Below are 24,154 nucleotides of genomic sequence, written 5' to 3' on the forward strand. Positions count from 1 at the left end.
GGATAGGTTGTTGTTCAAATACCACGTGACACCACAGGCTACCTTACTTTTCTGTATTCAACCGCTACCCAGACAGCAAATCAGACACTTTTTACATCGATTCAACGTCTTTAGACGTTGAAATAATGTTAAAAACGAATAAATAGCTTCCTGAGATGTGCTGTGAAATACAAAGTGTTTCTTGATCATGCATAACCAAATTCGACAGTGTAAATGTAAAAAAAAAATTGCTTGATTTAGTTCCAATATCAAGTAATGACAGTACGTTTGAAAAAGTGTAGACTATAAACATGTGACTCAAAAAGAACTTGAAATAGTTTTTTTTGTGGTGATTTTGTCTCATTCTCTGCAAATGTTGAAACAAAGCAAATTTTTTTTACAATGCCTCCGGCAAAACAACAAGCAAACGCGAGTCGGACGCCAATTACGATTTCATTGAAGCGTGGACGACGTCTCCGCGTAAGATATTAAAATCTACACAATGGAATTAACCCGTCACACTCAATTATAAGTTAATTACGAAGCAATTTCTCAAGTCAAATAAAAAAATATGACCAACCATCAAATTATTTGATTTTTCAAGTTGCGCTGTTGAAAAAATTGCAAAAGAGTTTCGATGTTATGTTGTCAGATAAATTATCTACACTATGTGAAAATTTGATTGATCTATCTTGCGTAGTTTTTGAGTTACACGAGCTCAAAGTGATAGTGTCGAACCGACCCCCCGTCCGCAAGTCAACTGGCCAAAATACGTCACAGGAAAAAGGGTTAAACCATGATTCAAAAATCAGTATTATTGTTGCTATTGCCACTACTGCTGCTGCTAGTATAACGTTTCTGGATCAGTAGGCTATGGTATTATGTTTAGAACTTGTATGCTATGATTTTGGTGCAGCAGTAATATGATTTCTGACTCAAGACTCAATTCTCAAGTCGATTCCGGTTGTAATCGAGCTAGTTAACAATGTAGAAGCGACAATGGATTGTATCCAGTTTTGGTGGTGGAGTGTTAGTTCTTCGGGTGTTTTTCTTACTTTTTTTGTTACTGGATACTATAGCGTGTATGCTGAACAGCAGCGTCCGCTACACACAGTAAGGAGAGTTTCGAAAAATTAATTACGCACTTAACGGGTTGAATCAGTTACGCTATAATAGTACTGTAGCATCTTCAGTTAGCATATGTAAAAAAAATTAAAAAATATGCAAAACGAACAAATAAAGTAAACTCTGATACTAACAGACATAAAAATTTTGTTCTCAATAGATGGTTAGACCTACATTTCGGTATGTTCAAAACAAAAGCTGAAAGACTAACTCTTAGCTTGATGTTCTTCGAACGAATACTAATAACGCACTGATACAAAAGTCAAGAAATATATGAACAGATCTTCCATCAAGTAAATTTCAACAGCTTAACACCAATCAAAAGAGAAATACAATCTAGTTTTTAGTCCGTTGCAGTAGATTTATGCATCAGTATTATCTGACATCATTTTCTTTGCATAAACTCTTTTGTGTCGCTTTCGTTTGCTCTTTATGCTTGACAGGAACTGTATAACAGTAATAATTGTCCCATAGCCCGGGCTACCATCAGCCAAAGCAAAAGAAAGCACTTTGCTTTGGGATACTTGTAAAAAATTCTTTAATGCAAGCTTTTACGTGATGTTTCCAGTGAAATTGTTGGGTTTAAAAAGAATTGCACTGCCACAATTTTGAATAAAAGCTTATCATGAGCATCTTGATGCTTAGCATCAAGAGAAGTAGCTATTCGCAATAAAAATTTAACACACAAGAACGATATAGATTAGTTTTAAATTTGATTTATTGACTGAAAATACACAATAAATCTATGATATGAAAAACATTCTGAGGAATGAACTAAAACAAGCTAAGCACACAACTCAAAAATAAGCATGTTTCATATAAAACAAGCACAGTAGTATTTTCTAAGACATTGTAGGCTACTTGAAAATAAGCATAACTAAGCATAGCATGGTAATGCCTATAGCTTAAAATTGGTGGTGTGTCAAAACAGACCACCAAACAAACTCTGTTCATGTATTGCAACATCCATCCACACTCCACAGTCTCGAGTATACATTCCTCAGCCTCACACTCACTGACATTCAGAAGTTGATTCTGAGATGCATTAATGGAGCCTGAGTTAAAATTCACTTCTTTACTTGAACTCACAGTCGCACTTACATCTTGTTTACAAGAATGTGCTAAAAATCACAACTTTCTTTGTTTTGAATCATCTACACCTGAAAACCTTCGGCATGCTTCCTTTTCAAATGTTCTTTTGCATAATCCGAAAATAACAGCTTTCCACATTTTTCACATTTAACTTTTTTTCTGTAACTTCTTTTCTATTTTTATCCATGGCCAATATGTTAACTACACTACACTTGCAGATGTCAGCTAAAATGAGCTCTGGATGAACAATAATATAGGATTATTCCAGCATTTGCATTTGACAAACAGACAGGATTTCCAATTATAGACCAGGATGGTTATATCTTTTCAACACAAATTTGCAGGCAATAAATATACCACATGGGAGTAGGGTTGTTGAAAATGATATTAAAAAGGCTTTCTGACAAAACTCACAATTTGAGTGTATTTAATTATGTGTCGTATATGAGTAATGAGTATTGAGGGTTGTACAAAACTAACAATTTTGGCAAATTTTTGTTTGCCCAAAGTTCGTTATTGGTTTCAGGATTACACAAAACTAGGTTGCAACAAATATGTGTTGCACATTGCTCTGATTAATTGTGACCACATTTTCTTTAAAATAATTTTGGCTTATCTTTTTTGCCCAAAGTTCATGCTGTATGAGTTTTGAAAATTACCGCACACAAAACTAGGTTTCAACAAATAATGTGTTTCACACTGTTCTGACTAACTGTGCCCAAATTTTCCTCGAAGCAATGGCTGGCTAATTTCTTTTGCCCAAAAGTCATATAATAAGAGTTTCGAGGGATACACAAAACTAGGTTGCGACAAATATGCGTTCCACACTATTCTGACTAACGGTGCCCAAATTTTCCTCGAAGCAATGGCTGGCTAATTTCTTTTGCCCAAAAGTCATATAATAAGAGTTTCGAGGGTTACACAAAACTAGGTTTCAACAAATGATGCGTTCCACACTATTCTGACTAACGGTGCCCAAATGTTTTTGGATAATTTTCTTTGCCCGAAGTTCGTACTTAAGTTATGTCGTCACTCAAAGACATTAGACATGCAAGTATTTCATCCAAATTGTTGAATTTTTTGCCAATTAACGCAATTAACGCATTTAAAAAATTAAAATGCAGTTTTAATTAGTTTTTTTATGGTTCTTTAAAGCAAGAAGCTAAAAAGAAATGTAATGTTGAAGAATCGACAAAATATTCAAAAATTTTCTGCCCACATTTTCTGAAATTTTTTCCGAATTCTCGACAAATCAAAAGCTTTGGGGTTGCGATCGCACCCCCTGCACTTACACCTATGCATGCGAGCCTTCTTCATTTAAAGGCGCAGCAAATAAAGCGCTGGTTTTCAAATAGTACGATTCTTGTTTGACTTCCAGCTTGAGCTGGTTGTTGAAAAACAGCGCCTACTCTACAGAAGGTGTTATCAATTTGGTAGGCGCGATTGCTAAATGAATGGTGGTTGAGAGAAAGAAACGGGTCACCTTCCTCTCGTTAGAATGAGAACCTTTTCTTCTTTTCCCTCATCATTTTATGATTGAATTAATTGCCCTGATGGACTAATTGCCCTGATGGACTAATTTCTATGATAGGCTATTTCCGTGATAGACTAATTTCCGTGATAGACTAATTGCCCTGATAGACTAATTGCCCTGATAGACCAATTGACCTGATACACTAATTGCCCTGCTTCTGATAGATTAATTGCTCTGCCCCTGACACACCAATTGCCCTAATTGACAAATTGCACTGTCCCTGATACACCAATTGCCCTGATAGACTAATTGCCATGATGCACTAATTGCCCTGCTTCGGATAGACTAATTGCCCTGAGAAGATCGCTTAATTTTTTTGCTTCCCTTGAAGCTTTTGGATCAGCTAAGCATCAACGCTAAAAGAGACCTTTCTCTAGTAAAATCACGTTTCATTGTTCAGATCATCATGCACTGTAATCGAGATACTTTATTTTACAATGAAGTTACTTCCTACACAAGGAAGTACGCGGAGGCGACGTATTTGAATCCATTGCCTGGACTGGTTTTCGACCAAGTCCAAGTTTGAATGCTTCTGGTGACCTCAGTGTTGTCATTGCGCATCGAAATCTTGCACCTGTCAAGATAGAATTGATTTTAAGTCATGTGCTACGTTTAGTTATGGACTTAGGTTTAAGGCGTCCAAGGACACATTTTGCAAAGAGCCCACTTTGATAGGTAGCTATTCAATTGTGAATTTGCAATTTTCTTTTCTCGTAGTCGTCATAGCCACCCAGGGCTTCCGAAAGAAATCAGAACTGGTTGGGAAACAATACGAAAAATTAACCTCAAAAACAATTTTCAGCAAAAATGAAAGCAACCCAATTTGTATCACGCTTTGGATGTACGGCTTTTACTGAACTTAGTCTAGTTTCTTCAGCGTGAAATTAAATTTCTTTAAACTTTCGTGTTAGTATCTATATGACAAAACCTTCTTTCGATATGAAAATCTTCTAGAATTACTCAATTATACTTGCAGCAAAAATGCCATTGTTGTCAGATAATTTCTTGGCAGACAGTAATTGCAACACCGTACCATAACAAATATATATGATCCCTAAACTCGATTTATACAAAAAAGATTGATAAGTTGTGTAGGATAAAAGGAAATAGAGGATAACGCAACCACTTAGCATTGGCGTTTTCGCTTACGTCATGGTGCCATCCCAACGGTTTTTTTTTTTGCAAAACTTTTTGCCGGCGTTTCGGCTGTAATATGGGCTTGTTAACTCATTTTAAACTACTCCAAATGGCATATCTTCTTCTTCAAACCGTAAATCAGCTTCTTTTACATAGATTCAACGTATTCATTCGTTTTGTTTGTTTTTTTGACAATAATCACTCTTTTCATAGTGTTAGTAATATTTATTGAACAAGGATGTATAAGAAAAGGAAAGTAGGCCTTCATCAAGACTGTGTAGCCTATGTGTACAAAGATGTATTGCGTACGTAGCTTCTGTCAGCTTTGTAGGCTAAAGTCAGAATTACCCTACAAAAATATGTAGCAGATGGGTGCTCAAACTTGTTCCAAGGCGGATCAAATTTATAATGCGGAAGTGCTCGTGGGCCAACAATCTCAAATAATCTTGTTTTGCTTGAAGAAAGGTGCATTGTATGGCAAGATTGTGTTATTTCATATCATTTTTATACAACAAAGCAATATGCAGGTTTAGTCTAAGTATTTTTTTTATATCGCCTAAGTCACATATCTCCGGATGTGATAAGCTAGTCTAAAAGTTTATTCTGAAAGTTTCTCTAAAAGTCTAAAAGTTTAAATCAAGCAATCAAGTTAGTTTATTTCGGCATACTGTAGTTCTACACTGATTTAATGTACGAATAGCAGAAAATATAATTATATTACTTTTATTGATATGTAAGCTACACCCTGGAAGCACCAAAAGAACCACACAATAATTTAAGTCAAGGTTATCAGTTATCTAAGTCTATCCGATTTTCCATTATAAATTGAAACATCTAGTAATTTTGTAAAACACAGCTGTGTTGATGTGGAGGATGAAAGTGACGTCTTGCTATCAATACTCAGGTCAATTTGGTTCGGGTCAGTGCTAGACAAGCATAACACATCACGTTTACGAGAGTCAGCTTTCATCTCAAGCAGTTTGTGTAAGTTCATAACCGAGAACGTCTGCTCCCACTGATATGTTAAGTCGAACAAGCTCAACGTTTTCTTTGCAAAGGAGTTACATTTCTGGATTTTTTTTTTATTCAGCTCTTGGTAAAAAAGCACGAGTGAAAGATGTTGCTGTCGACCAGCACTAGGCGTCGCGGTTAAGCTCAATTAGCTGCAGTTAAGCCAAAATCACATCATGAGAAGATTGGCCAACAAAACGCTAGTTGACCAAATGATAATAGAAGATCCATTGACTATGACAAAGCTACATCTAATTGCAGCAACAGTAAAAGCAAAATTTCTGAAACTAATCGGCCATACTAAATGATCAAAATTCAAAATCAGCAAAGTTTGCGCCGCAAGTATAATTAAAGGAAAGAGAAAACGTAGCAGACATCTCAAACGATAACAAGAGAACATTCATGGATGGACCGGTCTCAATTTGGAGACATTGGGCGAGTTTGCTCAAAATCGCCACTCTTGAAAACAACTAACCCATGTTGATACGTAATCTGCTGCAAGCGGAGATGGGGCCTGAAGATCAGCCAGAGTCTCATCAGAGTTCAAACAGAAAGAAGTGAATAGCAATGGCCTTTTTAATTGAGGCAAAATCCCGAAAGCGGTTGTTCAATTCACTGGGAAGGAAATGAATGCTCACTCATTCCTATACTCTTCCGGACAACATAGTGGACAACAATTGATTTCACAATTATGATGCAATAATGATGCTAACTTTTCTCGCCGGCCTCTCTCTTGTCTCTGAGAAAATGCTGTCTTAATTAATTTTTTTGTAAATGGGTTTAATTGATTTCCGTCTGTCTGCAGGCCAAAAATAACACATTGTGAAACAACAGCCGCGGGCCATACAAAAACGTATCACGGGCCGGATTTAATCCTCGTGCCGGGCTGACTACACCCCTGATTGTAGTAGATCTAGAAAAAATAAGCCGGTTAATCTCCTTATAATAGTTTAATTACATTTCTATTTAGACAAATATTGAAGAGCAGAATATTTGTATTTTACAATGTAGTGAAGCAAAAGTATTGTAGATGTTGTTAGTTTCAAAATACTCACACTGAGTCGGGCTTGGCAACATGGCACAAAGTGAATATAGCAAGGTCATACTCTGGACTGGAGCTAACGGATGAACCTCCGAGGCCTTTCATGTACCCATCCCATGTGAAATGCATTCCAAACAGATTTGGCTGAAATTGTATTCCATAAATAAGCTGATCTGATGACGGAAAGGAAATAAAATAAGTATCAAATATGGTCTGGCTTGTGTCAAACCTATAACTTTGCTTGTACCAACGACTCGGTAACATGTCTTGTAAAACACAAATAAAATTATTTTTATGCGAGTTATCTCAACCATAAACAACTAAAAATATATTTCGATCTGCTAGATCATCTTAGGTTCAGCTGAAAGCAAATATGATAATTGAAACGATGCGGATGCGTAAGAGGCAAAATATTTCACTTCTGTTGTGAGAATTGATGGATATGTCCCACAATCAAAAGCAAAATGAAAAGTGGCACAAGGTATATTGTAAAATTGTTATATCATAAACCTAACCAGGAATCATCAGCAATACGCAGAAAGTATCGGCCATTACAATAAAAAGGATAAAGTCTACGCACCAATCCGTGGGGCACTTGATTTTGCAAAACTAGCGAAGAAAATAATTATTATCCGCAACAAATGACTTCAAGGAAGTAACCTGACAGCTACACACAACATATTCCTAACAGAAAAGGTTTGATTTAAAATTCAAACTTTTTCGTACACCTTTTTAACTGTAGGCCTACCTATAACACAGTGTGTACTGTACATTTTGACTAAAAAATTTGTCACTGGCAATAAATGCATGTTTTATGGTCAAATCGACTATGCTGAACACGAATTTCACCATTAAAATGAGCTCTTGTGTAGCCTACCATTTTTGAGAAAAAGAGTTTTTAAAAAGTTAAAAAAGTTGTATTTTTCTGAATAATACATATAACCAGAGTTTGGGTGCACTGTGCAAAATAAACGTGGTAAAGTTAGAGATGATAGCGCCTGTGGCTAAATCCAGTTGAGGCAAGACTCAGAAGTGTTGTTCGAAAGCTTTGCGCTTGTATTCACCAGTACAGTCTCTCTTCCTCGACCAGTAGAATCCGGCAATGAATCCAGTTGTGAATGGAGATAGTATATTTTCGGAGACATATTACGGCCCATCGCCTGGTAGTCACTGAACAGTTTTGCTACTATCTCCTTGTAGTTGCTACTTCTATGGTTTCCCAGAAAGTCATGCACCACCGCCTTTAGACTAATGTATGCACTTGAGCACGTCTCTCAGTCCCATTCAGCAAGCTCTTTAACAACTCATCTTTCAATATTTTTTTCATATCTGGACCAGTAAAAACTTCAGCTGTAACTTTTACATTCGACAGAGCTGGGAATAGTTCCTTTCACTGATTAATTGCTGCCTCAGTTTTCAGGGAAGCAACAAACTGTTTTATAAGGCCTAGCTTGATATGTAAGGGAGGCATAAGGATTCTTCTTGGATCAAAAAAGGGAATGTTGGGCTCATTGTGCTCTCCAGGGTTGTATGATGCCCCAGCCGGCCATTCCTATTGAATATAGTGGTATTGTCGGGCCCGATTGTCTCACAGACATAAGAAACAACAGTAGCCTACTTTATGTACTCAAATTGCATTCCCATCAGCATGTTCAACACTTTGTAGTCTCCACACGGATACCATTGGAATGTATCCTATTTGATGGCTTCCAAGATGGCTTTCATACTTTCTGTTGACTCTTTCATTGTTGTAGAATATGAAACAGGGACTGATGGCTTTCTATTCCCATTATGTAGTAATACTGCTTTGAGACTTTCCTTAGAAGAGTCGCCAGTCTTCTGGATCATGATGACCTTCCAGATCACCCATCAGTCTTACAACATCATTTCAAAGTGTCAGCTGGACCCCACTATCAATCACCTTGTTAGAAAAAAAGTCAATGAACTCCTTTCCTCGTTCACAAACACCCCGAACAGTGACAGCTTTATCTGTAAGTTTCCACTGTTGCAACTGTGAAGCAAGTAACTCTGTCTGTATGTCTCATTGACAACTCCAGTGCTCTGACCAAATCGTTGAACTCTGGTAATGGGATTTCGTGGTGGTCGCATCGTGGTCTGGGTTCATAGCAGTCAGACAAGGAAGCATGAGAATCTGATGCAATGCTTGAGTCACTATCACTCTGTTCAGTCACTGGATAACTGAATAAGTCAGGGTCATCAGCATAATGTTGCACAGGTCGTATTGCATTGGGAACATGAGGATACTCAATGGCAGCCTGATTTCCCTTATTTAATACTTGGGGCAGCTTGGTGAGGCAAAAGTAACAGTCAGATGCATGATTAAAGAGTTCACGCCACACCATGGGGAAGGAAAACAAACTTCTCTTCTGTCCTGCTTTCCATGCAGCTAAGTTTGATGAACAATCTGCACAAACGATATGTAACATAATTTATCTGGATGGTTAACATAGGATCACTTTCGAGAGTCAGATGTACATGGTTTCATGGTAAATTTATAAATCTACAAATCAGAAGAAGTAGGTCAGACTTACTCATTGCTGCACTATCACCAAGTGTGTATGTATGTACGGTATAGTCTACAGGTCTTCATTGCAGGAAAAAATCATCATTACACAGTTAGAATGGCCCATATACACTGGCCTTACCTTGCATTTCAGCTTTACATAGTGCAGTGTATCAAACGAAAATTCAATTTTTCGCAAAAACTGTACACAGGAGCATCTTTTAATGGCCATATTCGTGATCAGCGACCTCAAATTAGTTCGAAACAGCGCTTCTCACCCCAGTGACATTTTGGTGTACACACTGTGTAATTAAGATTGCAAGCAGTCAAAAACGACAACAAAATAGTAGTTACCTCCAAAGCCGCACGTTCTTCAGGCAAACTAGGCACTTAGGCAGTTGTCGAGGGAGCAACCTTCAGAGCGGGGGATGAGGAGGAGGAAGGCAGAACTTTTTTTTCTTGCAGTTTTGTAACTTTTTAAATTTTTTTATATTGTTGCACAAAGCGTAGGTCTATGCCGGTACTTCCACAGGTACAAAATTATAAAGCGGAAAAGCGCACTGATGTTTTGAAACCATTGAGATACTGTGCAATGTTTAGTAATTGTTACGTGTGTGATTCTCGGATTCTCGAAAATACTTTCTAAGATAAAAATTTGGTGGGCTCATCAGAAAATATAGACTTGCATTTGCAATCATCAAATTCAAATTTGTGCTGTGCTTGCTTACTGGTAGGTCTACGGTGTTCGTTTGAAAGTGAACTTCACCATCAAAATGCTCCAGAAAAGTGACATTGATTTAAAGGCATAGGATAGCCTACAATGGAGTTACAGGTTATACGAAGAATATCAATGAGAAATACAGATCTGATGAGGACGTTCAACAAATTTTAATTTACGCTTCTAAAGTTGCCAAGAAACTAGAAATTTTTGCATCATTTAAATAATTGGAACCACTCAGGAGAAGCAAGATGAAGTTATGCTGCAAGAGGAACCATCGCACAAAATTAGGGTAGAAATCAAATTTTCTTTGCTGTTTTATTTTTCTCTCGTGTTGTCGCTATATACCAGGGCACTCGTCGGTTAGCCACTGCCTAGTGTCATAATCAATGGAGACTAAGACTAGAACCGATAATAGACCCTCAGCTCCCTCGGGAACAAGCCGGCTTTCGCCACGAAAGATCAACCGTAGACCACGTCACTCTGATGATCCAAGACATCGAGGACAGCTTCTCGGCCAAAAAGAAGGCTGGCGCCGTGTTTGTCTATCTTATGGCTGCCTACGACACTGTATGGTACAGCGGCCTTACCTGCAAACCACTCCGTCTCCTTCCTGACAGGCACATGGTCCATATGATTATGGAACTTGTGCAAAACCGCAGCTTTACCCTTTCAACCGGTAGCGGCCGACGAAGTGGATCACGTCGACTCAGGAACGGCGTCCCACAGGGCTCTGTCCTGGCTCTCCTCCTCTTTAACACTTACATCTATGACCTGCCTGACACCATCTCCAGGAAGTATGCTTACGCAGACGACCTGGCTCTCCTACATCCAGCCGAAGATTGGCAGTCAATGGAGAGGAACCTAAGCCAGGACATGTCAACTATATTAACATATCTCCAGAAATGGAAGCTACAGCTCAGCAAGGCAAAAACAGTGTCAGCGGCTTTCCATCTAAACAACAAGGAAGCAAAACGTGAGATCAACATTATCACCGATGACGAACGCCTGCCCTACAGCGCCGAACCTACTTATCTCGGCGTAACCCTGGACAGGTCATTCACGTACCGACGACACCTGGAGCCACTGCGCAAAAAAACTATCTGCGCGCGTTGCACGTTTGAGGCGGCTGGCGGGTTCCGGCTGGGGAGCTGACGCGAAAACCCTTTGCACAGCTACCTTGGCCCTCGTCCATTCTACCGCCGAGTACTGCGCACCAGTGTGCTGCTGCAGCTCTCACACCCGCCACATTGACACCGCCATCAACGACGCACTACGCACTGTGACTGGATGCCTGCGTCCCACTCCAACGGAATGCCTTCCCATCCTTGCAGGCATCCAACTTGCTGAGCTTCGCCGTAAAGGAGCCATGATTTCCCTTGCTTGTCGCGCACTGGACCCCGACCACCTCCTCCACAGTACACTCCAGCGCCTACCTGGAGAACAGCAGCGACTGAAATCAAGACGCCCATTTGTGCCTGCCTTACGACAGCTTCTGAACAACATTGAAGATCTTGGAATAAGTGCGGCACACTGAACAAACTACACATGGAACACGGAGTGGCCAAACAACACCTCCCGACTCCGTGATTTCCTACCCGATGTCGATCCCCACCCTCCGGGAATGTCCCTTGCAAGACTTGCTTGGGTCCGGCTTAACCGCCTACGAACCGGCGTCGGTCGCTTTCGTTCAGACATGTGCAGATGGGGCCTGGCTCCCTCACCGGGATGCAAGTGTGGTGCTACAGACCAGACAGTAGACCATGTCGTCCATGACTGCCCAATCTATCAACCACCACATGGAACGCTTGGACTGAAGGCACTGGATGATGAGACTGTCGAGTGGCTGATGACCTCATGCCCAAACATACAGTATAATCCGAAAGAAAGCTTATACGACGAAGAAGAAGTAGAATTATTACGAATCATGTGGCCAAAATACTTTAGTTTTCTTGTCTTAATTGTTTGTAGAATTTTTATGTTGGTTTGCATTCGAAATAGTACATCTTCGTTTGTGATTTTATCTTTCCATAAAATTTTAAACATTGTTCAATAAATCCACATTTCAAATGCGTTTTACTATTTGTGATGACAATGTTCATGTTTCTGCATTGTAAAGTAGGCTAACGTAGTCCTTATAGCATTTCGTAATTGTTGATGTTAATTTTGTCTTTTTATTTTGACAATATTGTTTCTTGCTATTTCTATTCGTCTCAATATTTTTGTATCTGTATATTTTGGTTACTATTATTAGTATATTTATTTTATGGAAGCCGAAATTTGTGAATTTTTATTTTCATTTTTTCCATCCAATTTTATGCAAGCGTTGATTTTCATTTAGTCTGCGCATTCTTGTTGTTTCTGCACAATACAACTATACTGTAGGTTGACGGGGTCTAGGTTTAGGCCATCCTGATCTAGCGGATCGAAATTACCGTTTTAGCTGTTTAAGATTGAACTGACTTGGGTGAAAATCAATTCATTTGTATCAGCTTGTCTGGTCATTGCAAATCGTATAGGCATTTTTTATAATTACCTTTTCTTCACCCACGTAGCCGTAATAATTCACTCGGCCTTGTTTTTCTTGGAGATAGAACTGGAACCAATTATGAAATCCAGACACAGAACCCGATTTGATCTCTCCAACAAACACATGCTCGAACCTGATATAAACACGAGACTGTCAGACACTCTGACAAGGTAACCAACTGTGGTCGGAGATGGTGATGGTGGCAATTTGGGCTGTTCCACTGCGTACAACGTGAAACAGTTTCAGCTAGCTCAATCGCTACTTTCCGGAAGGACTGTGTGCAGATTAGGGATTGTATCTCACCAGCTAAGTAAAAAAATTTAGTATGTAGAATTGGCTTCAAACAAAAGTTTAAGTTTGCTTGCCCGACCTAGTGTAGAAGTATTTTTGCTCTTCTTTAAAGAAGCGTCGTTGTCAACAGTGAAGTGACTTCACAGTTTACGACACAGAGCATGAGGCTTACCCACTTGTGTCCATAGCACCATTCTGACGGCTGTACAAACCGAACCAGATGTTCTTTAAGTTTTCTTTGAATGTGGCCTCATCTGCACAGCCAGCCTTTCCTGGAATAAACAGCTTTCAATAAAGCACCAATAAAATACCTTTAAATAAATAAAACACCTTTAAACTTAAAATTAGTAAAGTCTGCACTTCGCAATACAACAAACCTCCACCTCACTGATTTAAACTTTTTAACTTCCGCTAATAACTACGAAAAACGATTAAACCTTTGATGTGACCAAAAGACGGTAATAGTATCATGAATGTGTTTGTAAATACTTTATTGGTAACAATGTTTTTAAAAACACCAACTTCATTAGAGACGTATTCTCAGAGTGTCACTGCTATTTCTGGTTTTGCATTCTATTCTCAAAAACAGAAAAGTTTCAAGTGCATAAATTGAGCAATTTTAGTAACACCTAGTGAGCCAGTCTGATAATTTTATACTTCATAATCCAGAGAAGTTTAAAGCCAACCTTATGAAAAAATTCTAATTTCTATTCAAAAATAATAAAAAAGTGTAATGTACCTTAAAAACAGTTGGAGGGCACGTAGCCATGTGCCTCTTAAACACTATTCTATTGGTCCTTAGTTGTATGTTAATTTAATTATGCACGTTTTGCTTGTAAGGTACCTGCAGCTAATAAGGCTCGGTCAGTAATTAGGCCCACCCCCGGGATCTCCGTTGTTACAAGTCCTTTAAACAAAAGTGGAAGCTCTGATTGCTGCTTTGGTGAATTGAAACTGACTGGTAAAGTTTCACAGCGTAAAGTTCAGAACTTTTTGAGTTATGGAAAGTTGAAGTTTGAGGGGACTGAAATTGAGTGGTTTTATTAATTTTCACATATTTTAGACTGCTCTGCAGTTAACAAACCGCTTTCACTTTTTTTTTTTTTTTGGCATTTTACGTGAAAGATATGTGCATGCTGATGCATGCATGCTGATATCTTTCATACCTGCAGTAAAGCCAATAAATTTGAACTTTTTTTTCTCATCAAAGCAAGGCTGATAATGATAATCACGACTAGGCTAATGTTGGTAATAAGGCCCATGGGCCCCTGGGGTAGGAAAATTGTACTGTTGTGCACTCCTAGTTAAGAAAGTGAGGGTTAAAGACTTAAATAACCCAAAAAATTCTTGTTACACCATTAATCCAATTTGTTATTGCAATGGAAATATCATAATTTCAACATCAAAATACTTTATCATCCCTACCATATCTAAAAACACCATGTCGCTTTGAAAAAAATGGAGCATGGGGATGGGAGGAAATATTGTTGTCTCTGTGTATTTACTTATTGGTTCTGTGCCTGTGTTGTCAATTAGAAGTTGTTTTGTGGTGTTGTTATTGTGAAAGTACACCTTTTCTATCACTTTTGGTGCAAATTCAAACCGGGCCTTATTCACAACACATGCATCTAATAAGACCCGCTTCAGATTTTTTTATTTTCTTAAAGTGCAACTGCACGATCAAATTAACATTGGCTATAATTCATTGCCAAGACATCCGGTACCTGTTGAAAAACTCACTTCCTTACAATTGAGGCCCAAAGCCGAGAAACCGACCCTTTTCCCACGCTCTCTAGCGCTTCTCTTTCACGCTACCTGGAAGTGGCAAACTCGTCAACGCCACCTAGTGATATGACGTCAGTTGGAGTCGAGCTTAGTGGAGACCAAACTAGCCGAGATAGGCTGGGTTGCTAGTAAATGCGCAAATTTACAAGGCATCCATAATGAAGACGCATCTTTTAGCCAGCATTATACAAACTTTTTTGTTCATGCCTATGTGCCAGGAGTGATTTGCGAGGTCCATCGCCGAAGTCTAGTTTCGTAGAATACAACAGCCAAACTTGCTTATATCGAAAACATTTTGTATTGTATTATAGGACATAGTAGCCTACTGTCGACTATCATGCGATACCGCTTTAGCATTCATTGGGACTGTCTTCCGCAGTGTTGACATCTTGGTTTTTCAAAAATAATCTAGATGAAGCTAAAAAAAAAGACCAGAATAAACCAAATTGAAGCAGAAATAAACTAAAAGAATAAACCAACATACAATACTGATGAGTGATGACAAATCGCATTACGACTAGGGATGGTAGAAGTATTCTATCGCGTCCTCTGGGCTTGCCATCTTTTTTCCAATTCTTCCTATCAAGCCTGAAGAAGGTTTGTAGGACTGCTGGGAATTGACCATTGCATGGAAGTCGTCCAACACAGTGATGCAAGAGGTGCTCTCCGCCATGCCGTTAAGTACCCTTACACACTGCTCGATTTCGTGGTTCGAATGTCACATAACATTGGTTAATACGTACCGTACCTTACCTTGCCTGGGCCTATGACAGCTTTGGTCTGTCCCTTAACCAACAATTTCAATGGATAAGTCAATAGACCTGGCTTATTTTTTTCAAACTCGAGATTGCAAAGAGCCTATACTACCTGCCTTCACATAAAAAGCACGTGCAACAAGATCGAAGCAGCGAAAAAAAAACTCCTTCCTCTAGACTAGAGTCTAGCTAGACCGTGGTCGGCAACCTGCGGCTCCGGAGCCGCATACGGCTCTTTAGCTCCTATGAAGCGACTCCCTCCAGATTTGACATGATTTGGTATAGCCTATGCGTTCGACTGTGATAATAAAAATATATAAAAAAAACGTCATCAAAATGTTGTTTACTAGGTGTGCAAGATGATGCAGCAATGAGCCAACTCTGATCGAGTGATACTCTATCAGAAAATAATAGACTTTTTTACAAGTTTGTTATTCAAGTTTTGACTTTATTAGGTCAGTTTACAGCTTTTGGGTGAACACTGAACAGCATACCTTTTTTTATCTGTAGCCATGCACAAATAAAAAAGAGAAAAGTTTTAGGCGAAAACAGAGATGTTACTCAGCATGGACAATTGGACATAAACATGAACTTTGCATGCAATGCAAATGATGTTGGCATATGTGCATGCTTAATAGCCTATGTGGGAAAAAATCCCAAAATAAATGACTTCAAAAGGCACTGTCAGAACAGCCATAGAGCATTAATTTTGCTGCACATTATCCCATTTTGGAGATTAGTTTAAGTAGGCAGTATTGGAACTTATGCAAAGATCGGAGCAGAGTAAGGAAGCTTTCAATAAATGGATAACAGCCCATGCCCCACACCAATGCTGCTAGTTTTGTGGCAACTCAATAGATTGTTAAGCGAGGAAAGCCGTACACAGATAGAGATAACGGCATAAAAAAGAATTGTTCGGTAGCAAAGAAACTGTGGTCTGATCTACTTGAAACACATATATTACGTTTTGTGGCTCTCAGCTGGTTATATCTGCCAAAATATTTAACAGAATCGCTCTTTTGTTAAAAAAGCTTGCCGACCACTGCTCTAGAACCAACACAACTAAAGGACTTGCAAAAGCGATTGTCGCTTCTGTCTGACTCCAACTGACGTCATAATCCGCGTGTTGCGCAATGCAATCCGCCATTGTAGGAACGTGGCCAAAAATACAAGCGCGTGGAAAACCATGGTTTTGATATTTTTTATTGAGATAAATATAGCCTTAAAATGTAAGGGCGAGGTTGGTATTTATAGATTGAAACATGCTCTTTCAGATAAAGTGTGGTCAAAGTCATCGTGCAGTTGCACTTTAATATTTCACAACTCCTTTTACTTAGAAACTTGTTTCACAGATGTGTTGTTTACATAGACCCAAAGTATCCGTATTCCAAGTTTCGTTCAAAATTATGCAGTATTTAGAAAAATATTGAGGTTTGAAAATTAGCGGCCCTTATTAGCTGCAGGTGCCTTAGTTATCGCCAAGTATTTGTCCTAAAGTAACATTGCAAAGTCATTGTGAAAACTTTATTGTTGAACTCGCTTCTGGGTGATTTATGCTTCTAAAAACTTTTCTGGATTGAAGGAATGTTTTTTCATGTAGTACGCTCCTATAAAGTCATTGCAAACTGTGGGCGGAAGAATTAGCTCTTATGAAGTAACGTTGCTATACTGCACCTTCTGGAACATTCTGGTCAAATTAAACTGGTTACAAATAATTAACCGAATTTGTTTTGCTAGGTATTGAGTTGTTGTTATTTGTAGTAGTTGTGTATTTGTTGTAAAGTCGACGGAAAAATTAGTTGTTGTTTAGATTTGGATACAAATACTTGTTTATCTGACTGAAATACTAAACCATGGGTGAGCAACTTACTGCCAGGGGGCCGAATCCATACAGAACAATATTCAAAACTGCTTCTTATATCCTACCCGTGACTGCACTAAAAGTTGCAATGTTTTCCTGGTCAGCAGGATGCAATTTATGCTGTATATCTCTTTTATGTGCCATGATTGGCTGCTGCGACTGGATATAACAACGTGACCAGCGGCGGCCTCAAACGCAAGAAGCAGATCTACCATGGCTTTTAAGACTATGTACAAAAATAATAATTTTTGAATTAACCACTGATAAGCCTACAAACGTAATAGTTAGTTGCATAAATGTTCCGCGTACAACGACATAATTATTGTACGTGTTTGCATGCGTTGCAACTGTTTCATAAAGTTGTGTTACAGACTAGCCAGCTGGAGTGGAAGTGACCGACGTAGACTTAAATGGCGCAGCCTGCTATGATTTTACATATTTCTATTGTATCCACTGTACCTCTTTTCTGGTCTTCCTCTTTTTGTTTCTACAGGTTACCAGTTGCCACAACACTTGCAAGATATTTGCTTCCCTCTTGTTTTATCTAACTCTTATGTCACATTGAAAATATTGGTAGTTCAATTTCTGTGACTTCTAATGTCTATCGTTGTTTTGTTACCGGCTTTGTTTGCATTGTACATCATTGTTTGTCAGCAGTGATTTTCTTACTTTAGCCTTAATCTACAAGTGTAGTGCAGTTAATATACTGGCCATATATTAGCCAAGAATAACAATAAAAAAGAAATTACAGAAGAAAGGTTAAATGTGGAAAGCTGCTATTGCTGATTATGTAAAACAGGGGTTCTTAACCGGGGGTAAATTTACCCCCTGGGGGTAAATTTCACCTACCGAGGGTGTAAATGTACTGAATCATAAATTAAAGCAAACTTCATATTTTAAGTTCTTAAAAAACTGGTAGTGTTGCACTCGATTTTGATTCAAATTTATGCTTAATGTAAGTTTTCGTCTTTTTCTTTTATCTCCACGCAAGTAGACTACCAGTCTCATTTCAGCAGCCTATGTGTGCTACTTTTTTACTGTATACAACCTAATTAGGACTTCGACCACAAAGTGGATTGCAACTATACTGATTGTAACTCAAAGCGGTTTGTGTTCAGATGGGATCAAAACACTCTGTTGTCCTTTATCACACCGAAGTTCGGTGGCTCTCTAGGGGTCTTGTTTTGTCTCGAGTTTTCGAACTAAATGGTGAAATCGAGATTTTTCTTCGAGAACGCAAGTCTCCGTTGAGTAGGCCTAAGTACTTTGGCAACAACAAATTTATTGGTGCATTGGCTTACTTGATAGACGTTTTTTTCAAGTTTGAACTAGCTCAATACGCAAATGCAAGGAAAATGTGTTACCATTTTAGATGTAGGCCTACATGATAAAATTCAGGGCTTTCAGACAAAATTAGATCTGTGGAATGGAAGAGTTCAAAAAGGAATTTACGCAAATTTTCCAACATTTGATGATTGGAAAGTCAGTAGGCTAGAAGTCGCAACGAGATTTCAGACCTCAAAGTCGAAATTTGCCAGCACCTTGCCGCCTTAAAGAACTTTGGCGGTTACTTCGAAGGTGAAAGTTTTAACAGTACTGCTTTTTGGATAACTCATCCCTTCGATGCAATCCCTCGAGTGCAATGGTGACTTTTCCAGGTTTTGGTGTAAATTAGTCGAAGAGTTTCCTACGCTGACTAAGCGTGCTTTCAAGTTATTATACCTTTTCCAACTACTTATCTGTGTGAAGCAGGGTTCTCTTCAATGTTGACTAACTTATTAAAACAAAACGTCGATCTCCCTTAGTTCCCAAAGACGACATGCGAGTAGTTCTTTCAATGAGTGTTCCAAGAATCTCCAAAATTGTTCATGGAAAGCAAGCACAAAAGTCTCACTGATTGGCTGTTGAAATTGCGTGTCAGTTATAAATAAAAGAAAAACAAACTTAAGCATTCTTGTGTGCTTTTATCATAGTTATTTAGGACATTTGAGTAGACATTATTTTTCACAGGACCCCGTCAAGAACAATCGTGTCTTCGGCAAATAAACAGCTTGTTTTTGATATTTGCCAAGGTAAATCCAGACAAACAAATGTTTTGCATTTCTTCGCTTGGTTGACTGGACACGATGACATCATAAGGGGACACCAAAACGGTGGGGGTAAATTTTACTTTTTTCATTCGGCAAGGGGTAAACGAGACAGAAAATGTTAAGAACCCCTGATGTAAAAGAACATTTGAAAAGGCAGCCTGTCGGTAATCAGAGTACAGTATAAAGTTTGCAGGTGTAGATGATCCAAAACAAATAAAAAATGCCATTAGAATTTATGCAAAGAAAACGATTTCAGATAATAATGATAGCATTGTGGCTGGTTACAAGAGTAGGAGCTTATTGCTTGCCTACTATCCTTTTTCTGTCTGCCTCAATCATACTTGCAATCTTTATTTGTGTTTTGATTTATTAGTCTGAATTGATTGATTGAGTCGGGATAAAAAACTGATTTTTGCCCACACTTATGATTCTTCACAACGATTAAACTCAAATCCGAAATCACACATATCGCAAAGTTGTCTTGCCATTCCTCTCGCTTGCTTTACCGATACTGGTTTTGAAGTGAAGTTAGTGAGAAATGACAGAGTAATACAGTACATCACAGAATTAGATTCTATTAAAGGGATAGTAAAGGAAAAACCTGACTTGGCGATTTTCCACGTTCTTTGTGTTTAACATGCTACCATAAAACAATTTTCAATAAAATTTTGCCCCATTGCGGTCTGATCAGCATTCCGCGCCCGCTTTTGTTAGAGCTTTCAAAACTAGAATGGTCGTGAGCAGCGAAGCGTGCGACTGTACAGTCTATGTCACTATAGGCGAGCAATCAGTTGATCGCGCAATAGTTGTTACTGCGGGCAATTTAACTGCAGGCTATGTATGTATGTACATCAAAACATCAGATTTCAACATCAAAACATCAGACAATTTGCTCAAAACATCAGATCTGATGTTAGTGTTAACGTGGCTTTTTTTATTGCTGTCGATAGTGACGTATTCTCGAGCAGTGTTTGCACTTTTTGGTCATTTTGAAAAAAAATAAAAATAAATGAAATATTGAACTTTGGGCCTTGCCAGCGCCATTGAAAACTTTTTTTTTTCGGTAATTCTTTTTGAAATGTGTTCTTGAATGTTCACTTTACGCATTTTAATGCATAATTCCCGTTTGAAAATTTCATTTACTATGCCTTTAATAACTGTTTCAGACTGTCAGCTCGTTAGCTCAGTGGTAACGCGTCCGGCTCCAGGTCACGCCGCGCTGTTTCTACTCACGGGGTGTGCGCTCGAGCAACGCATTTCAGGACTGCTCTACATTCAGTGGCACATAGTGAATGGAATAATTTCCCGACAACAGCACTCCAACAATCGGAAAACTTCACTTTGCCAATCTTGGTAACCGGCTCTACGTCAAGAGCCTCTACAAGTATGCGAAACTACCAGGAATAACCTATCAAGGCTTTGTCAGTCCGAGGATAAAGATTCAAAACCAACCAACCAACCAACTGTGTTCTACACTTTATAGCACTTGACAGAGCAATAATCTTTGAAACTTCAAGGTATTGATTTAGGTTCTGCTTCATATGTAGACCATGTATTGCGGATTTAGTCTTTCATAAAAAATGACCAACGACCAAACTCTTCAAAAGCTCTTCCTTGTATAGCACTAACCTCTCATAAGTAACTTCTTGTGTAGTTTTTAAATAAAACGTTTGTATGCAATATTGCTAATTTAAATTAGTTGTACTAAAAACGTCATGGTCAATGGTCATCTTAAACCAGCTCTTAAACCAGCACAGTTTTTAGATCTACAGTATAGCCACCTTTTGAGGCAAGGAATTCGTAAAGTCGTTGTCCCACCGATGTCGTCATAAACTCGTCAAGAAAGGTGTCTTCTTCCTGAATTTCAACCGCTGAAACATCCTCATTTTTCCCTTGAACGGCTTCGTAGTTGTCCAATAGATCCCCTAACGCCCGAAATGTCGGTTTAGCGATGACGTCTTCGCTGACGTACGTGTAGAACCTGCACCAAAACGCATGTGGTGGTCTTTGATAACTTTTGCAAAATTACACTGAACTTGTTGTGACAAACACGAACCTTTCTGGAGATGTATCCACCGTCGAACTGTCGTCTGTTGGAGATTGCTTGTTTATTATGACTTCACCTGTTGAAGCTCTGTTGACGTCAAGATCGAACAGCTCCAAGGATACTTGAAGAATTTCAGAGGAACTGACGCTCTCCGAAGCTGAAGCATAAGACGAGTTGAAGACGAGGAGAGAAAAAGTTTGTAAACAACTTTGTTGTCAAACTTACTGCATCCTGATCCAGTAGGTGGCGGTGCTGCGCAAACAGAGGAGTAGTCTGGACAGCAATCGTTGTAATTTTCACAAGCCGAGTTGCATTGACATGGCTGATTTGAGTCTACTCCAGTATCACACCTTCCATAGCAACTGCCAGTTCCAGAGGTGCAGAGTGATTGGTAGTCAAGGCAACAGTTATTATGAAAGACACATTCATCGTTGCAATGACAGGCATTGGAAGAATCAAAGGATTCCCCGCACCTCCCCGCGCAAGTTTCACTGCAAAAGTCAACAAAAGTTATGAACCATGCACCACATTTCATCGCGTCATTGATGAATTAACAACTCAATAAACTACCAACGCTTTCGCTTGGTCAATTGCTGACATTTTTTTGCGCTTTCAATAAAAATATTTTGTTAAAATTCCTTGATAAGGCATGAGAGCGGGCACAAGATAATTGATACCAAAACTTAAAATGCTAGACAGCTTACTCAATGATTGTATAATTGCCCGTTGATTTGCATCTACCACTGTTGAGTGTTGAATACTACTAATTGCAGACCCTCGGCCCCAGAAGCTCATGCGAAGAAATTTTAACTTCCATTGCAAACGAGCGTTTGTGGTCAGACGCAGGTTTTTGTGCCACCTTAACATCCTGGTGACCAAAAATCGAGCAGGGTCCTTCTGATCGTGGTGTTTTGTAGATTAAATGAAGAACATAAATCTTTGAACTTATTTTAAAGGCAACCACTGACGTAGAAATAAGATGAGTCCGATCTTAAAGACCTTGAATAACCGCCTATCGCATGTGCACTGTGCAGGGCGCGGCTTGCGCCAGGGAGTGTTTGGTCCACCAGCTACGGACGCAGGGCCGTGAGGAGACAATCGGTGTGACCAAAGAATCTTATAGCACCGGCAACATGGAAAAGGCTCGTGGGAACAGGGCATGGCGAGCGGCTACAAACTTTTTCTCAAGAGCTCTTGACACTGCTTTTGCCAATCAATTCAATGCTAAAAAAGAAAATTCTCGCACACTCGACTGGAGAGGTTTTACAGGGAAGAGTTAGGCTACTTACCAGAGTGGATATTTCTTCAAAAAAAAGTTTTACGGACATTTTTTCCAGGGGATATTATTTAGCTTTGCACGTATAAATTATGTCGTGTTAAAATCTTGGCTACTCAACAAAATGTAACTACCGGTGTAAGTCGAATGTACGTAGATAAATTCTTCCGAGACAAAAAAAACAAACTAAACCCTCCTTGTAAATATACTTCCCAATAAAATTTCTTCGGGTGGACTTTGCTAGGTTGGACATTGTCAGGTTGGACATTGTCAGGTTGACAAAGCCTTGATCGGTTATTCCTGGTAGTTTCGCATACTTGTAGAGGCTTTTGACGCAGGGCAGGTTACCGAGATTGGCACAGTGAAGTTTTTCGATTGTTGAAGTATTGTTGCAGGGATATTATTCCATTCATTAGGTGCCACTGAATGGAGAGCAATCCTTAACGTGCGTTGCTATAGCGCACACCCCGAGAGACGAATTTGTGCCGCGTGATCTTGAGCCAGGCGCATAACCACGGTTGCCGGTTAGACTTTTACCAATTACACTCGTAAAATAATTGATTGTAGGCCTTGCAATTGATTGCACAATAGGTATTAAAACCACAGCAAATGAGATATACAAAAAGGTGACAGGAAACACCTTTTTGCCATTTTATATTGTTTTTGTTTTGCACAATGACATGAAAAGTGTAAGTGTCGGCCAACACTATTGGAAGTATATTTGCTATCTCATTCATCTCACCTGGGCAGACATGTAGCCACATAGTCAGAACAGCAGTCGTTGTAAGTGTCGCATGCTGAGTTGCACTGACACGAATAGGAGTTGTCTACATAATCCCCACAACGCCCGATGCAGGAAGACTGACACGAAACTTCAAATAAAGTGAATTTAAATAACTTCCGACTTTCTACAATGCTCTTAAAGACCGAGACACATGTAGTCGAAGAAGCAATATTGCTTCGTTTCAACGTAATTTTTTTCTTTTGAATTGCATTTCGATGTAAACTCGAAGCAATTCCGTTTCGCCAAACAAAACAAACATACGAAATCCCAAACATACGAAATCCAAAAGGTGCTGAAATATATTTTCAGATCAAAGCTTCTTAGTTTTATTTTGGACTGCAACTTTTGATGAATAGTTTTGTTTCTATGTTATAAAATATATTTCATTTCAGGCTTCTACAAATATTTGCGATATTTGTAGCAGCAGGAAATGCAGACAATGTAAACAGAACATTTACGGCGTTAACAACAATAATAACTGGCAAGAAAATGAAAAAACATGAAAATATTTTTTTTATCGGGAGCATACCTGTCGTTAGAACGGCAACCAAGATGACAATAAGCAACATTATC

At 38.9% G+C, this 24,154-nt stretch overlaps 1 protein-coding gene across 1 annotated transcript; it reads right to left on the minus strand.

The window, feature by feature from the left end:
- Window positions 1–4,147: 4,147 nt before the first annotated feature.
- Window positions 4,148–24,154, minus strand: LOC145775736 (uridylate-specific endoribonuclease A-like). The gene is made up of 9 exons (XM_082587096.1): window positions 24,111–24,154; window positions 23,540–23,669; window positions 21,747–22,012; window positions 21,531–21,678; window positions 21,256–21,455; window positions 13,156–13,255; window positions 12,699–12,825; window positions 6,934–7,064; window positions 4,148–4,304 (listed from the first exon to the last, which is right to left on the minus strand). Exons 1-9 carry the CDS (start codon window positions 24,148–24,150, stop codon window positions 4,181–4,183), a joined length of 1,266 nt encoding a protein of 421 aa, XP_082443222.1. The 5' UTR covers window positions 24,151–24,154; the 3' UTR covers window positions 4,148–4,180.

The sequence above is a fragment of the Aplidium turbinatum genome, chromosome 8 (genome assembly GCF_918807975.1).
Source record: "Aplidium turbinatum chromosome 8, kaAplTurb1.1, whole genome shotgun sequence".
Lineage (NCBI taxonomy): Eukaryota > Metazoa > Chordata > Ascidiacea > Aplousobranchia > Polyclinidae > Aplidium > Aplidium turbinatum.

Excerpts from the sequence above, each read along its gene's own strand:
- LOC145775736 (XM_082587096.1), bottom strand. The coding sequence starts at position 24,150 with ATGTTGCTTATTGTCATCTTGGTTGCCGTTCTAACGACAG. Across the intron at positions 13,256-21,255 it reads CGAATTCCTTGCCTCAAAAG|GAAAGGCTGGCTGTGCAGAT; the intron begins GTGGCTATACTG and ends TGTTTATTCCAG. Across the intron at positions 4,305-6,933 it reads GTTGCCAAGCCCGACTCAGT|GTGCAAGATTTCGATGCGCA; the intron begins GTGAGTATTTTG and ends CTATCTTGACAG.